The 18,139-nt window shown below is 38.6% G+C and overlaps 1 protein-coding gene across 1 annotated transcript in view; it reads left to right on the top strand.

Annotated features, from left to right (window-relative positions):
- The window catches only part of LOC124613131 (translation initiation factor eIF-2B subunit beta), a 68,417-nt gene extending 51,161 nt beyond the window's left edge, over positions 1-17,256 (top strand). Inside the window, exon 8 of the mRNA XM_047141748.1 lies at positions 17,083-17,256. Within this exon, the coding sequence (XP_046997704.1) occupies positions 17,083-17,155 (73 nt within the window). The 3' untranslated portion in view covers positions 17,156-17,256. The remainder of the gene's footprint in view (positions 1-17,082) is intronic.
- Positions 17,257-18,139: the final 883 nt, after the last annotated feature.

The following is an 18,139-nucleotide window of genomic DNA, read 5'->3' as shown; positions in this document are numbered from 1 at the left end:
CTCAATTACCGTCTCCTTTTCCCACCTGCAGCAGCCCAGGTCAGGTCTCGTAATTGCAGTTCGCGTGTGATCCCTTTTCTCCAAATTGGACTCCTTCCCTTTACCACCTCTACTTGAGGTCTATTCACGTACACCTCCATGTTGTACACCTTGGCCGAAGCTTCGTCTGGACCTTTTGCATGACCCTAAGGACTCCGTTAGCCCTGCCACTTTCTGCTGTCACTTCCTCTCGATTCTTGACGTGTTCCAGGGCTCTGAAGTTGTGTACACTGACTTCTCGATGGCTGATGGTCACATAGGCTCTGCATATGTTCATGGTGGACATATTGGACAGCACTCCTTGCCAGATTGCTGCAGTGTTTTCACTGCAGAGCTGGCGGCCGTATCTCGTGCTCTTGAGCACATCACCTCATGCCCTGGCGAGTCATTTCTCCTGTGTACTGACTCCTTGAGCAGTCTACAAGCTATTGACCAGTGCTACCCTTGCCATCCTTTTGTAGCATCCATTCAGGAGTCCATCTATGCCCTGAAAAGGTCCCGTCATTCAGTGGTGTTTTTGTGGACCCCAGGACACGTCAGAATCCCAGGCAACGAATTTGCTGACAGGCTGGCCAAACAGGCTATGTGGAAACTGCTCCTGGAGATGGGCATATTTGAAACTGACCTGCGTTCTTTCTTACGCCACAAGGTTTTCCAGCTTTGGGAGACAAAGTGGCATAACAGTATGCACAACAAACTGCGTGTCATTAAGGAGACTGTGAATGTGTGGAAATCTTCCCTGCAATCTTCTCGCAGGGAATCGGTTGTCCTTTGTCGGTTCTGCATTGGCCATATGTGACTCACACATGGTTACCTCCCCCTTCGCGGGGACCCACCTCATTGTCACTGTGACTCCAACATGACAGTGCCCCAACAGCAGCTTTAGTTTTACGTTTTATTCGTGAGGGTGGGTATTATCATTTGATCTGGGTTTTGGCACACGTCCTTTGTCCCTCTGTGTCCTCCACCCTAGGACTTTTAGGGTGGAGGCTTTAATATGGTGCATAGTGGCTGTCTTCTCCTTTTTTATTCTCATGGTCAGTGCTCTCTTGTTTTTAATCTCTTCTCCTTGTTTCTTGTGTCTCTCTGTGGTTTTCTTGTCCTGTTTTGCCCATTGTTTAGGTAATTGTTCTACTGGGAACAAGGGACCGATGACCTCGCAGCTTGGTCCCTTTCCCCCCATTTAAACCAACCAACCTGACAAATAGAAAGCACCTGTGCTTACGTTTACAGGAAACTTGTTAAGTTCACTGATACCCTGGAATGGGGGCTACATGCTTCACCACAAGGATGCTCATATTTAGGAGAGGGCCAAAGGATGGGTGGGTGTGTTTATAAATAACCTTGTATACCATCTGTATGCTGTCTGTCTGGTTACAGACCTCCACAATTATTGAAATTAATGATAGAGATGTATTTAACACCGAAAGAACTATTATTAGGCCTCTATGAGTCTCCTAGTCTGATGCAACTGCCCTGACAGTTTCTTCTCTGCGAGTAACACATGCAATGGTGTGTTATGGGAAGCACAGTCTGTCAGTCACAAGTATAGAGTTTTAAAGAGCCATCTGATGCCTGAGGAGCCATATGTTCTCAGCTCTGAAGCCACATACATGAAAGTACAGCTACAGGTTCACCCTCAGCTATAAACCTCTTTCGCCTGACCAGCCCAGACAGAGTTCAATAAGTGGACAGTTACTAATGACTTTCATTCTAGTGACAAGATCCTGCTCTGAATCCATCTACCAGGTGGAGAAATCCCAGAAAGAAAGCTGCTGAGATTGGTAATCAGCAGAGCAGACTGATTGCGTATAGCCCATAGGCTTGGTTTGAGGGTTGAAACATTGTCCATCACTGGGTGGAACACATGCACCATGTGGCTGATTCATCCATTTCAGTAGTAGTAGTAGTAGTAGTAGCAGCAGTAGCAGTAGCAACAGCAGCTTTATTCCTCCGTAGATCTCTTTTTACAAGGATATAGGACATGTCAAAGTATTTACAAGTTTAGATTAATTTAAAATAAGCTAATTTGCATACACATACATTACAGACTATTAGATAGAGACAATCATAAGATTTACTCCTAGTATATAATACTTTTTTTTACAAATAACTTCTTAAATAATGTAATGCCACACTGTGCACTCATAACTCACTATCACTCACTGCAAATACTATACGCACATTGTTTTGTAACACTTCACTCACTACACACACACACACACACACACACACACACACTGGTGATCTTTGGGCCATTTTATGTAGTGCAACTTCCCATTTGCTGTCCTGAAAAACTGAGTCAGCATCTCTGTATAATGAGTGAGATGAGATGTTGAGCTCAAGAGGAAGAGGTGTTAGTATTGTGCTATGCATAGCTTGGGGGTAAGGTTTTCTAGAAAAGAAAAAAAGAAGGAAGAAACACTGTGTGAAGGTGTTACATGGAGTGTTGGATGTTTTATAACCATTATTATTATATATTTGTATAACTTTTTTTACCAAACCCCTACTCTGTTTTATACAAGTAATCCTTCAATGTATAAAATATATTGCATAATAGGTACTTTTTAGCTGCCTTTTTAAATAAGTATATTTATGTAATTTCTTTAATCTCTCTTAGTAATTTATTGTACAGTCCTATTCCTTGGTAGAAAATGCTGTTTTGAGTTTTATGTTTATTTTTTCTTCGTAAATGTAAGTTGAGTCTCTCTTGTTGTATGGTCATGGACAGAGCTGTTTGTACAGTAATTACCAATGTTATTTTTGATGTGTACAACTGACCGGTAAATCTATTCACATGGAGATCAGTTAAAATCCCCAGTGTTCTGAACAGATCTTTACAATGAGCTTGACAACTATTTTTGGTTATAATTCTTATGGCTCTTTTCTGGAGCTTGAAAATGGTGTTCATATTTTGTGCATTTGGTCTCCAAAAAAGAATGTCCTAGCTAAGAATTGAGTGTACATATGATAGTATGTAACTAAAAGACACTGCATGCTACACACTGATGATGGGATTCTAAGGGCATAACGTGCTGATGACATTCTGTTTGCAAGTACCTTTGTGTGTTCACACCATGTCAACTGAGAATCAATATTCATTCCTAGAAAGTTTGCATTTGTTACACAGCCTACAGAGGTGCCATCTACATGTAATTTAACATTGTCATTTTCCCTCTTCAAACAGAAATTCATGGCCTTAGTTTTCTTTATGTTCCGTGTCACTTTATTGCTTATTGACCAATCTTAACTTCCTTGAGAGTTTCATTTGCATTCTCTGCAAGGAGTTCTCTTGCTTTCTCAGTAACTATAATATTGCTGTCATCAGCGAAGAGAATTCTTTCACTATGAGTAACACTACTGGGAAAGTCATTCGTGTGTATCCGGAATAGTATTGATCCTAATATGCTACCTTGCAGAACCCCAATATTAATGTAATTTGATTCTGATAAGTGTTTTACTAAATGTTTAGATCTATTTGAAGTATGTGTTATCTCTACTCTTTGTACCCTGTCTGCTAGGTATGATCGAAACCAGTCATTAGTTACCCCTCTTACTCCTAATGCTTGCAATTTATTTAATAGAATCTTGTGGTCAACTGTATCAAAGGCCTTAGAAATATCCAAAAATATGCCTGTGACACACTCATCTTTGTCACGAGCATCAAGTACAACTTTTTGTGAATTCTACTGTGGCTGACCAATTTTTGCAACTTCGGAAACCAAACTGTGATTCGCTTAAAAGATTGTATTTTTCAGGTAATTCATTAATCTGTCTTTCATAATTGCTTGTATTATTTTTGAGAATGGTGACAGCAGGGAAATGGGCCAGTAATTTTCTGTGTCTTCTGCATTACCTTTCTTAAGCAAAGGTACAACTCTTGTCTGTTTTAACTCCTCTGAAAATGTCCCTGATGTGAAGGATTCATTTATTATATTTGTTAAGGGACCTTGTATAATCTCTATGCATTGTTTCAGTACACAGATTGGTACTTGATCTAAGCCTACTGACTTTTTATTTTTTAGTTTTTGAACAGTTTTATTGACTTCATTCTCTGTGGTTGGAAGTAACATCATTATATTTAGTGCAACATTATTTACAGGTGTTATATTTGTTTTGGGGAATTTTTGCTGTAACTTATCTGCAATACCTGAAAAATGTACGTTTACATAGTTTGCTAAGTGCTGAGGATCATTTATTAGCTTATCCCCCTCGGTTAGCAATATGTTATTCTGCATTTGTTTGCTTCTCCCTATTTCCTTTTTTATAACATCCCAGACTGCTTTGCTTTTATTCTCTGCATTATATATTATTTTGTCATTAAATGACTTTTTTGCAGCAATCAGCACCTTCCTTTAGATCTTTTTGTATCTATTATAGAAATTTAAGAATTCTGGATCATTGCGACTCTTTCATGGAACTGAGGTATTTAAGTGTTATCCATCTGTTTTTGTGAGCTGTTGATACAGACATGCATACTTTTGGAAATACCTTTTCAAAGTTCAATTCAAATAATGTGGATAATTTAGAGCCGGCTGCGGTGGCCATGCGGTTCTGGCGCTGCAGCCCGGAACCGCGGGACTGCTACGGTCGCAGGTTCGAATCCTGCCTCCGGCATGGGTATGTGTGATGTCCTTAGGTTAGTTAGGTTTAAGTAGTTCCAAGTTCTAAGGGACTTATGACCTAAGATGTTGAGTCCCATAGTGCTCAGAGCCATTTGAACCATTTTTGATAATTTAGAGAATTTCATATTCATATTGGTTTCCTTATACGCTTCATCCCAGCTTTGTTTTGCTAGTTATTTTGAAAATCTTCTATTTTGATTTCTGATAGATGTCGTTTGTAGGCGTGTAGTTTAGGGAATGATTCGATGCCTGATTTTACTGTTGTTATTTGACAGAGATGGTCTGATAGTCCTAGATCTTTTACAGCTACATCACATTTTTCCCTGTCCATATTTGTGACCGCATGGTCAATTACTGATACAGTCATTGTAGTAACCTTTGTTGCACTATTAACCAATAGAGACATACCAAAACTTTGAAGGAGATTTATGAGGGTGCTGCTGGATTCATGTATGATATTAGTGTTGATGTTAATGTTCCCACACTGAATTATGTTGACCTTTGTACTGAAGACTTTATCTAGAAGTTCTGTTAATTTATTGAAAAAAGTGCCTGCACTACCACTGGGAGATCTATACACACACAAAATGATTAATTTCTTGGTGATATCAAGCCCTGTTAATTCAATAGCTGATATTTCTAAGTGTTTGTCTTCATTTACTGTACTGAGGTCATGTCTTGATTTGAACTGTGTTCCTTTTCTGATATAAATGCATGATCCTCCACCCCTTGAAGCAGTTCTACAGTAAGAGTTTGCCCTTTCATACATAGATAATACTACATGTTGGATTTCTGTGTCTCTACACCAGTGCTCAACAACACGAACTACTGTGCATTTCAAAGATTGGAGCTTAACTTCTACTAGTTGTATTTTAATTTTTATTGATTGCATGTTTTGATGGAGGATTGTTAAGTCTGTGAAATGAAATGCCCCATGTTACTCTATCCAATTGTTTGTTTCTCTTTGTGACACTGGTATGTGTGCTATTTGGAGTATTAAAATCTGTCTTGTGTTTCAGTATTTTTTAAAGTGCTGAAGACGCTCTTCACACAGGGGAATCTGTTGTCTGGATTTATCATAAAAATGACTTACTTTTCTTACCCATGACTACTACACATATTTGACCATGTGTGGCCCGAGATCCACTCCTTATACTTTCATGAATCAGCTGTACCAATCTTCCCTTTCCAGTCCTGTTTAGGTGTAGGCTACACCTAGTGAAACCCCATCTGTTGGTAGTCCCGATGGGCACCAGAGAAACATGAGCAAAGTTGGCTGCCCCCAGAGCCATCCCTAACCCCACATTGATTCTCCACACAGCTCCAGCAAGGTGTGGTCGATCAGGACACTGGAACAGCTCAACAAAGTGTACATTGGTGCCATGAGTCAGGAAAGCTATCTTGTCCAGGTCACCACCTAAGTCATACGCCTCATCCCTGTCCAAACTGTTTCCCACCCCACCCACTATCACTACATTGTCCTCTTTTGTAAAGGCCTTACATAAAGACCGTAAGTCCTCTATCATATAACTTAGCTCTGCATTTGATTTGAAGATACTGGTGGCCTGGTACACTGCCCCTTAACTTTACTGTAATTGGGGGCCTACACCTCGCCCATGGCTACTACTGAGCATAGCAGCAGCACTTTCTTCTTCCTAACACTTTGTGCATTCCTAGGCTTCTTGGCCTCGGTTGAAGAGTGCTCCTCATTTCCTGCTTCTCATTCTACCTGAGGCTCTTCTTTACTTAACCCCAGCAGTCGTAAATACCTGTTTTTGGTGTCATTGATAAAACTGTCAGATCGCCTTCTCTTTCTTCATATCATCCTACCAGCTGCCAGTTCCCAACCATCCTCCTCATCCCTATCTCCCTTGATCCTTACCAGTTCCTTCCTCGCTTCCTCCAACTGCCTGAAGGGCACAGATTCTCCTTTCCTGTTCCCCAAATCAAATAAAAATGTTCATACTGCATACTCTGCAGTTCCACCAGAGAGCTTCTTCTGTTCTCCTAACATTCCCCCCCCCCCCCCCCCCCCCCCAGCAGTGAAAATATTTCCTACAAGATTGGCAACAAATCTCTCTACTCTACCCTATAACAGCTCCCACATTTCTGACTCCTGGTCAGTCCTCATATCATCTTAGGGGCACTTGTGCCATGGTGTGGCTCTGTGGCAGTTTAAATATTGACCACAATAAAAAACTTCCTAGCCCTTCAGAATGCAGGACCAAAGCTCAGTATATAATGCGAGAGAAATAAAGGAGGTCATGGTGAGTGTTTTTGCACTTTCATAAACCATCCCTCTTGTCCCACACAAGTGTGGTGTTCAGCCTTTTATAAACACAGTCAGCCACCTAAAGCAGCTGTGCGGAAGCAGGAGTACCTCCAAACAACACTTTTAACAGAGTGTTTTGGAATATAGATAGCCTGAAGTTAGTAATAATGCCAAAATAGGCCTATTGCTAATGTGAAACGTTTAGCAATTAAAAGTTATAGCAGCATTCTGGTACATTACCATTTTTTCATTATATCACTGCAAAAGACCTGGAGCCACTGCTCACACAATATTGGAGCACTTTGCTATGGCTATTGCCAGTCGGGAGCCAGCATCCACATCACCACCAACTGATCACAGAGAGGGATGTTTTTGACATCAAATCTAACAATATAACTGCCCCCTTCTATTGTTGAAGCTGGATCCAGCACTGTCAGGAGCTTGTAATACTGTACATTATGTTTGTAATTTACGTGACTTGAGAATGGGGGACAACATTTTACAATTTAAAGATTCAGTGAGGTTTCTGGGCCTTATATTTGATGCAAAGCTACCATGGTTGGCACACCTCTGAGACCTGAAGGCGAGGCACTGAAGACCTTTAAGTGCTGTAACCATAAATCTTGGAAGGTAGACAGGATCTGCTTACTCCAATTTTATAAAACCTTTGTGTTATTCTGGTTAGATTTTGGATACACAACATATACAGCAGTAAGACCTACTTACCTAAAGATCATTGATAGTATCCTCCATGAGGGTATGATGTTGGACTATCTCCATACTTTACTTGTATATGGGGTGGTGGGAGAAGGATGGCATTACTCAGAATTCATTGGAGGTACTTCATTAATAATGTCCATGCAAATGCTAAATTGTACCTAAAGACAAAGTCAAGAAAATAGATACAGATATTCTTATCACCTCAAAGCTGTCTAGTTACTGTCTTGTGACACTGTTGTGAAGCTGAACTAATGACTTAAAAGTTTAGCAGATGGTGACTATACATTGAAAAAACTGAATAATGATACAGTCAGTCAAATGGCCACAACGTCACTCAAGGAATATTGGGAGGTAGTAATAAGTGCCTTCTTCTGGTTGATCTTGGCTTATTTGACATTGATGTTCATTGAATCTGTCCTTAACCTTGCATCACTCCTGGTCAGTACTTGAATTCCCACACTTTCTCAGAATTCTGAAAAGCTTGCTAGTTTTGAGTGTGACAACACTTACATGAGGTAGGAAAACCATTGAAGTCAGATTTTTCATAGCACTTGGCTGCTCTCAATGTTTAATATGCTTAGATCAGAGTGCATTACATATCTGCTCCTTGAAAAACCCATTCTGAAAAAGAAAAATGCGCTTCAGAATCTTTGATTGAAGTGCTGTATTCTCAAAGTCTTCCATAAAAATGGTAGTCACAATGGCTGAAAAAGAACAACTCATAGCAATACCATCAATTGTCCAAAATATTGGTTGTTGAATAAAAAGTAAATCAGGGTGAGTATATGTTTAAATAAATGTATGAGATCGTGTAAGAGCTTAGCTCATATGAATTGCACTGTTTCCAGTAAAGACAATCGTGTGAAAAGAGATATCACATTAAAACTCGGTAATATGTTATTAAATGTAGCTTGCAAATTTTAGAAGGCTTCATACACCAGTACAAGAATTTGTCTCAAACCACATGTGTTTTCCATCCTCTGGCACAAGTGCAGATGTTACTTGGTGTCATCAAAGATAATACCAATCTAACAAGGCTATAAGTATGCAATATTCATTATCAGTGTGAAAAATTGAGGCTTGAATTTAAGCTGGGCAGTCACAATTTGCTCGAGCATGTATCTTATAATTTGTGGCTTGCAGTCAAGCTCCTCATATCACATAACATGGTGCTCTTTGTTTGTTTCTTCGAGAATAACCTCTGGATGCTAACTTCTCCTGTGATGACATTGCAGCTTCTCTCTTCCTCAAAACTACTACAATCTTCTAGCAAGGTATCTGTATAAACTAGGTCACTGCAACAGCTCTGTACAGTCAAGTTAGCACTTGAATGTGACAAGTAATAGCGTCTTACAAATATTGTGCAGCAGCTACAGCTTCAGTGTTTCATCTCAGTACCATGTGAACACTTACATGTAATTTTTTTTTTTTTTCTGAGTTAGCAGTGAAGTTATTAAAACAGAGATATTGTTGAATTTGTCTGAAATAATGCAGATAGCCAGAAGCACATTGGTTTTTATTATAAAGTCTCTGTCTCACTGACACTTAAAATAAGATTTTATTTAATATTTTAAATCTTATACTGTGACATGCAAAACTGTTTTGAAAAACCTGGGTGTATTTAGCATATTTTAGGCAATAGCAACTGTTAGAAAACTTATAGTATAATAATTGAATCTACATTAATGAAAATTTTAGACTTCCTAATCAAATGTAATGTGCAATACTTTGCTCTTGAATTAATATGTTCTTTTTTAAAATACTTCATGTATACTTTTATTTTTAAAAAATGATTTTTTAAAGGAAAAATGAGTAAGGTTACACATACAGAACTTTTGAGATGCCAGCATGATTCATTATTAAATATTTTTTCATAAAAGAAGTATCCAGCTTGTCTTATATGCAGCAATCATAGTCGGGGATCTTTTATAATACAGTTTTCTATTTTGTATGATGTATTTTGAAGCAGTGTGATTTACACAGAGTGGCCCTGCATTCACTACACTGGTAGCTTTTGTCTTTGCACTATACTTTTCCAGTCAACTTCTCGCCACTGAAAATTATTTCCTGTCGGGTGAGTCCTAAGGTACCACGTTGTCATGCGATAGCTTGGCTCTCAGCAAGATTTCGTCAGATAATTGCCATAAACTGGAAGCGGGAAGTTGCTAGCCCTTTTCCCGTTAATTTTTTTTAATAATACGTAGTACTTTACTGTCACCATTAGAATCACATGGAAAATGAAGTTGTCATACCATTTCAAAGTGTAGTGTTCAGATGCAATGTAGGACAGCTTCTGCTCAGAAAAATCAATACCCTATTTGTTTTTGTTGTAATCCACCACACATGCTGACTTTCACTTCTCCCTAGCTTTCTTATCAGTAAAAGGGAGCATCTCATCAGTATGCTATGTGCTAATTGTGTTTACATTTCATTTATTCTTCCAACACAATGCTAAATATTACCTTGTAAAGGTAAACTAAATGTTAAAGTTAGATATGGTGGGAATTAGTGAAGTTCGGTGGCAGGATGAACAAAACTTTTGGTCAGGTGAATACAGGGTTATAAATACAAAATCAAATAGGGGTAATGCAGGAGTAGGTTTAATCATGAATAAAAAAATTGGAGTGCGGGTAAGCTACTACAAACAGCATAGTGAACGCATTATTGTGACCAAGATAGACACGAAGCCCACACCTACTACAGTAGTACAAGTTTATATGCCAACTAGCTCTGCAGATGATGAAAAAATTGATGAAATGTATGATGAGATAAAAGAAATTATTCAGGTAGTGAAGGGAGACGAAAATTTTAGTCATGGGTGACTGGAATTTGACAGTAGGAAAAGGAGGAAACGTAGTAGGTGAATATGGATTGGGGCTAAGAAATGAAAGAGGAAGCCGCCTGGTAGAATTTTGCACAGAGCATAACTTAATCATAGCTAACACTTGGTTCAAGAATCATGAGAGAAGGTTGTGTACATGGAAGAACCCTGGAGATACTAAAAGGTTTCAGATAGATTATATAATGGTAAGACAGAGATTTAGGAACGAGGTTTTAAATTGTAAGACATTCCCAGGGGCAGATCTGGACGCTGACCACAATCTATTAGTTATGAACTGTAGATTAAAACTGAAGAAAGTGCAAAGAGGTGGGAATTTGAGGAGATGGGACATGGATAAACTGAAAGAACCAGAGGTGGTAGAGAGTTTCAGAGAGAGCATTAGGGAAAGACTGACAAGAATGGGGGAAAGAAATACAGTAGTAGAAGAACCGGTAGCTTTGAGAGATGAAATAGTGAAGGCAGCAGAGGATCAAGTAGGTAAAAAGAGGAGGGCCAATAGAAATCCTTGAGTAACAGAAGAGATAATGAATTTAACTGATGAAAGGAGAAAATACAAAAATGAAGTAAGTGAAGCAGGCAAAAAGGAATACAAACGTCTCAAAAATGAGATCGAGAGGAAGTGCAAAATGGCTAAGCAGGGATGGCTAGAGGACAAATGTAAGGATGTAGGGGCTTATCTCACTAGGGGTAAGATAGATACTGCCTACAGGAAAATTAAAGAGACCTTTAGAGAAAAGAGAACCACTTGCATGAATATCAAGAGCTCAGATGGAAACCCAGTTCTAAGCAAAGAAGAGAAAGCACAGAGGTGGAAGGAGTATATAGAGGGTCTATACAGGGGTGATGTTCTTGAGGACAATATCATGGCAATGGAAGAGGATGTAGATGAAGATGAAATGGGAGATATGATACTGCGTGAATAGTTTGACAGAGCACTGAAAGGCCTAAGTCGAAACAAGGCCCCGGGAGTAGACAACATTCCATTAGAACTACTGACAGCCTTGGGAGAGCCAGTCCTGACAAAACTCTACCATCTAGTGAGCAAGATGTATGAAACAGAAGAAATTCCCTCAGACTTCAAGAAGAATATAATAATTCCAATCCCAAAGAAAGTAGGTGCTGACAGATGTGAAAATTACCAAACTATCAGTTTAATAAATCACAGCTGCAAAATACTAATGCGAATTCTTTACAGACGAATGGAAAAACTGGTAGAAGCCGACCTCAGGGAATATCAGTTTGGATTCCGTAGAAATGTTGCAACACGTGAGGCAATACTGACCCTACGACTTATCTTAGAAGAAAGATTAAGGAAAGGCAAACCTACGTTTCTAGCATTTGTAGACTTAGACAAAGCTTTTGACAATGTCGACTGGAATACTCTCTTTCAAATTCTGAAGGTGGCAGGGGTAAAATACAGGGAGCAAAAGGCTGTTTACAATTGGTACAGAAACCAGATGGCAGTTATAAGAGTTGAGGGACATGAAAGGGAAGAAGTGTTTGGGAAGGGAGTGATACAGGGTTGTAGCCTATTCAATCTGTATATTGAGCAAGCAGTAAAGGAAACAAAAGAAAAGTTCGGAGTAGGTATTAAAATCCATGGAGAAAAAATAAAAACTTTGAGGTTTGCCGATGACATTGTAATTCTATCAGAAACAGCAAAGGTCTTGGAAGAGCAGTTGAACGGAATGGACAGTGTCTTGAAAGGAGGGTATAAGATGAACTTAATGGAATGTAGTCGAATTAAGTCGGGTGATTGTGAGGGAATTAGATTAGGAAATGAGACACTTAAAGTAGTAAAGGAGTTTTGCTATTTGGGGAGCAAAATAACTGATGATGGTCGAAATGGAGAGGATATAAAATGTAGACTGGCAATGGCAAGGAAAGCGTTTCTGAAGAAGAGAAATTTGTTAACATCGAGTATAGATTTAAGTGTCAGGAAGTTGTTTCTGAAACTATGTGTATGGAGTGTAGCCATGTATGGAAGTGAAACGTGGACGATAAATAGTTTAGACAAGAAGAGAATTGAGGCTTTCGAAATGTGGTGCTACAGAAGAATGCTGAAGATTAGATGGGTAGATCGCATAACTAATGATGAAGTATTGAATAGAATTGGGGAGAAGAGGAGTTTGTGGCACAACTTGACTGGAAGAAGGGTTTGGTTGGTAGGACATGTTCTGAGGCATCAAGGGATCACCAATTTAGCACTGGAGGGCAGCGTGGAGGGTAAAAATCATAGAGGGAGACCAAGAGAAGAGTACACTAAACAGATTGAGAAGGAAGTACCGTATTTACTTGAATCTAAGCCGCACTCGAATCTAAGCCGCACCTGAAAAATGAGACTCAAAATCAAGGAAACAAAATTTTCCGAATCTAAGCCGCACCTGAAATTTGAGACTTGAGATTCAAGGGGAGAGAAAAGTTTTAGGCTGCACCTCCAAATCGAAACAAAGTTGGTCCATTGTAATATGAGACACAATTTAGGTCGAATGAATGACTATACAGCTACAGTGGTTTGGTTTGAGTCGTAAGCTTTACCAGGTAGCCCTTGCTATGCGTCAGGCGCTCCGTCCGTATTTATACGGGTACTCTTCCTTTTTCACTTTGTTTAATCTGGTTTGAATTGATTGCTTATTTTTCTTTGATCTGATAAGTGCCGTTCTCTTTGTTATAGGTGTTTACGTCACTCTAAGCTGAAAATGCATTACTGTACTGTGTCGTGCATTGTTTGTTGCATTCTGATAATGAGTTTTTACAGCCTGTCGCCGCTCGTGGCATGGCTTGCTTTTGTGCACACTACCGCCGCTTACAATTAAAAAAAAGAGGGAGAGGAATCGTCTCATTAGCGAAACAATGGCAAGAGACTGCTATTTGTTGTTACTCACACTGCTGCTTTCTTTGATAATGATCAACAAGAACCAAATAATAGACTGCGTATGATAGATGATCTGAACGAGAGTTCAGCAGAAAATTTTCTCCGTTTGAAAATCTTTGCAACACCTCTTTAGTAAATTAAATTCTGCACAGAAATAAATCATCTTAGATTTAAAAATCTAGTCAATTGTCGTGCTTCATTTCTGGCTGTATCACTATTAGGCATAAGAATAATACGAATATAAACATGACATGATATTTATATTCTTCCGCGTTTGCTGTTGTCTCACTCTAGTTTCGTAGTTTATTAGGCAGACAGGAATTAAATGAGATAGCAGCAAACACGAAAGAATACATGGCAAAATGTTTATATTCATATTATACTTATAGTGAAGAGAATACTTCATGTCATTCACAATTCAATTCATAAAAGTTCATATTAGCAACCATCTCTTCTCATAGGTAGGAAAAAATTCAGTACGTAGAGTTGGCCATATTGACAAACATCCCAAACAGTCTTGCCAGTCGGATTTTTGTAGTACATTGAAATGCTGCTACATTCGAAGATTAACAATACAGAATTTGTATTTACTTGTTGGCTAATGTATGAAAATGCAGTGGTTGAAAATTGAGGCGGAGAAAAAAGCTCATCTTCCACCTTTTTTTTTTAAATTTATTTACTGACGCAGAGGTTTTGGCGCCAGTATTTATCTTTGTGCCTGCAAAGCATGCCTGTGTAGCGCTACATATATTCAACGTCAGAAGTTAGTTGTGGCGGAACCTACCAGCATTATTCAGAACTTCCGCTTACTTCGCACTTGATTCTAAGCCGCAGGCAGTTTTTGGATTACAAAAACCGGAAAAAAAAAGTGCGGCTTAGATTCGAGTAAATACGGTAGGCTGCAGTAGGTACTGGGAAATGAAGAAGCTTGCACAGGATAGAGTAGCATGGAGAGCTGCATCAAACCAGTCTCAGGACTGAAGACCACAACAACAACAACTGCAGTTTTGGATCTTTTATTGCATGATGTAATGCCAGTTTGGATTTCTTTTAGCTCCTACAAGAGCAGTTTTTGCAGGTTCCAGCTCTGAAGCAAGGGTGAGACTGTTGTAAAATCTGTCTGTTAACTCAGTGAAACACTTTGATTCTTAAGCAATGTTGCCTTCAAATTGACTGTGTTACATATCTTACCCACTTGAACACAGAAATTGAATAAATGACCTGTGTCTGATAACTTGTGTAATGTTATACCTTATTTGTTTGGCTTTGTGGCGTATATTGCTTGAAATACACAGAGCCATGAATTTACACATACTGTCATCTATAGTGCTGTTCTGAGATGCTGGAACTTAGCATACACAGTTCAGGAGAGATTTTATCTTGTGGAATGGGTTGTAGCCAGTTTCTGCTTTTCTTCTTGCCTAATAAATTATTCTTTATATGAAAATTTTCGAAAATAGACAGATCCTGTCATGCCTCATAACTTCAGGATAGAAATTACATGTTACGATGATGATGATGATGATTGGTTTGTGGGGCTCTCAACTGCGTGGTCATCAGTGCCCGTACAAAGTCCCAGTTTTTTCACACTCCAATTTTTTATTCTGTCCAATCTAGCCACTACCACGAATGACGGTGATAATGAAATGATGAGGACAACACAAACACCCAGTCCCTGGGCAGAAGAAATCCCCAACCCGGCCGGAAATCGAACCCATGACCATGTGTTACAATGAGATTTTGGGACTAATGTTTTTCTGTACAAGGTCTTCCACTGTTACACGTATGAAACATGATTATTGGAAAAGTTTTTTTTTTATTATTTTTTTATTTCTATGGGGGTGGAGACTGTCTTCTATTTTGACAATGTACATGCAGGTTAAAGGGAACTCCTGCTTTATTACTTCCTTGTGCTCTGTTGGGCATACTGAATTGTTTTTTCCTTCATGTTGTCCATTATAGAATCTGCAAGGAAGTATGAAGCATAGAATCTGCAAGAAAGTGTGAAGAAGAAGAAGAAGCAGAAGCAAAAAACACTCTTGATATGCATCATTTTAATATAAACTTGTGTTCGATTGTACAGATTCTCATGAAAATACAGCGGTACCAGTAACATGATCAGTATTAGTTCAACTTTCCGTGTAGTGTGCATGGTGTGAAATTCTTGCCCTCATCCGTGGTTTTCCTTGCTCATCAACCTTGATATCCAAAGAAATAACATCACTAATTACCCTTGAAGTTTCTTGACGATAGCTTTCCTCGTTTGATTCTACTGGAAAAAGTCTTTTAAATTAAAACCCCTTTGGAATTACCTACTGAAAGGACTTTAAACTGAAAACTGAATTAAAACTGAATATTTCACTCCAAATATTTCTTACTGGAACTCATGGATATTCCTTCTTGAACATAGTACATGCCATCCTCAGTTATCTGCAACATCATCTTCTGAAAAATTAGTGTCAGTATAGGCAAAGTTGGAAGATAACACCAGTTCATTTTTATATTTGGTCATATTGTCTCTTGACATGTAGATGCTGTTAACTAGGTATGGCTGAAACATGCCATTGCAAAGCCACACAAAAAGAAAGAAATATACATACCCCTACAGCATGCTTGGACCATCTAGTAAGCTACTGAGACATCCAGTTGTGTGCGGACCTTAAAAACATGTACAGTATCAAAGGGAAACAATGAAAAATGCATCGGAAAAATTACAGGTGGCAGACTTTCAGGTGGTCCAATCATGCCCTTATTTTTACAGATATCAACTCCAAAGTATTAACTGCATTTTCAACTAGTATGTCACACACATGCAAGGGTCAACTGTACAGCTTTGTAACTCAGACAGGTGCTGAAATACGGATGTGTTACTTGCCCTCTATCAGCAGGTCTAAATCTTATATGACTTATCAAGTATTTATCAAACAATGGAAAATCCAGGATGGAATGTAACAATACCAGAGAAGGAAAGTTGCTACTCACCATATAGTGGAGATGCTGAGTCGCGATAGGCACAACAAAAAGATTCACAAAATTATAGCTTTCAGCCATTAAGGCCTTTGTCAGCAGTAGACGAGTGCGCGCGCGCTCACACACACACACACACACACACACACACACAAAACGCGCGCGCGTCTGCAGTCTCGGAGAGCTGAAACCAGTATTTATTGTTTATTAGTAAGTCTGTGGAAAATCAATCTTTGCTTTTAGACCATTATTATGGACATCATCTTCTCGCCACCTTGTGTCTCTTTCAATAACAGAGTTTAGGATATCTTTTTCTTCATTTATATGTCTTTCCCTTATTGTATTGCTTCTTGTGTGTGACTCTTCTTTGACTCAAAAATATGCTCAAAATTTTAAAGTACAGGCTTTCAGCATCTGTGTCACGGTGTCATTTTACAGTCCTTTCATTTTGTGTCTGTTAACCTTGTTCCAGTTGCTTTTGCTGTTTAGTGTTTACATTCAGTTACTTAACGTATTTGATTTATGATTTTAAGTAATTGTTGTTGTAAAATATGCCATAGTTTTATTATTTGTATAAATATATTTTTGATAATTTTTCTTTTCATAATCACCCATGTTGGACTGTTTTATATAAAATATTTTGACTACAAGTACTGTATATGTGTGGCATTGCCTCTGTCACAAGTAAATAAATGGCTTTGCATACATTATCTAATTTGCTATTTGTTAATGCTTGTTGTAGGGGAGGACATTCACCATCCTATATTTATCGCCTCCTCAGTGAACTTTATCATCAAGATGACAATGAAAAATGAGATTGGGTAGAAAAGAGATTTTTTGAATTTTTTTTATACTGTGATAATTTTGCATATTTCTTTTTGTAAATAAAAAGCTTTTCAGTTATTTACTGTAACAATCATGAGTATATGCTCAACATTGACATTTTCATATGTATACTTAAATATCACATTTCCCATTCCTCATAAATACCTTGTGTGCCAGTCATTTGACATTTTGCTACAGCATTGTGCATTTATCCTGCATTTCAGGTGAGCAAAATGTGCACATTTTGAGTGTTACATTTGTGTATTTGGAAAAAGGGGGGATAAAGACAGAATTGAAAACATCCTATCTGACTTGCTGGGAGGACTCCCTGAAGAGATTTGGATGCTACAGGGAAGTAATAAAACATCTCTGCTTTTTATGTGAGAGGAACGGCCATATTAGAGGCTATTGGAATTTACGCAGCTGAATAAGTATTAAGGAGAAAAAAAGGACATTTTACTAATAACTATATTTGCACATTCAAGAACAAAAAAATTTACAGCGAACACAACAGAATAATTAGCACACACAAAGAGTGTTAGACAATGCCAAAGAGGTCTATTTTACACAGTGCACTTTGCGCCGTCACACACGAAATATATTGTTCACACAATTCCAACACCCCTCCTTGAACTTATATTTTGTGTGTTGCTTCCACAAGATAAACCAAATAGTCCCACAATCTTCTCAAACTTCCCCCTTTCCAGGGGTTTGGTCAGAAAGTCAGCTAACATGTCTTCTGTGCGCAGATAGTCCACGGCAATGTTCTGTCGCTCTATGTGGTCCCGAATGAAATGGTGCCGGATATCAATATGCTTTGTCCTAGCACTAGTAACATCATATTTAGCTAGGTTTATGGCTCCCTTATTGTCACAGAAGATGGTTGTAGGATCCTCAATTGGGTTCTATTCCACTTATTAATGTTCGTAGCCATAATGCTTCCTGCGTGGTGTAAGATAGTGCCATATACTCAG

This window comes from Schistocerca americana, chromosome 4, assembly GCF_021461395.2.
Source record: "Schistocerca americana isolate TAMUIC-IGC-003095 chromosome 4, iqSchAmer2.1, whole genome shotgun sequence".
In the NCBI taxonomy this organism is placed as follows: Eukaryota; Metazoa; Arthropoda; class Insecta; order Orthoptera; family Acrididae; genus Schistocerca; species Schistocerca americana.
This window is presented reverse-complemented; position numbering and strand designations above follow the sequence as displayed.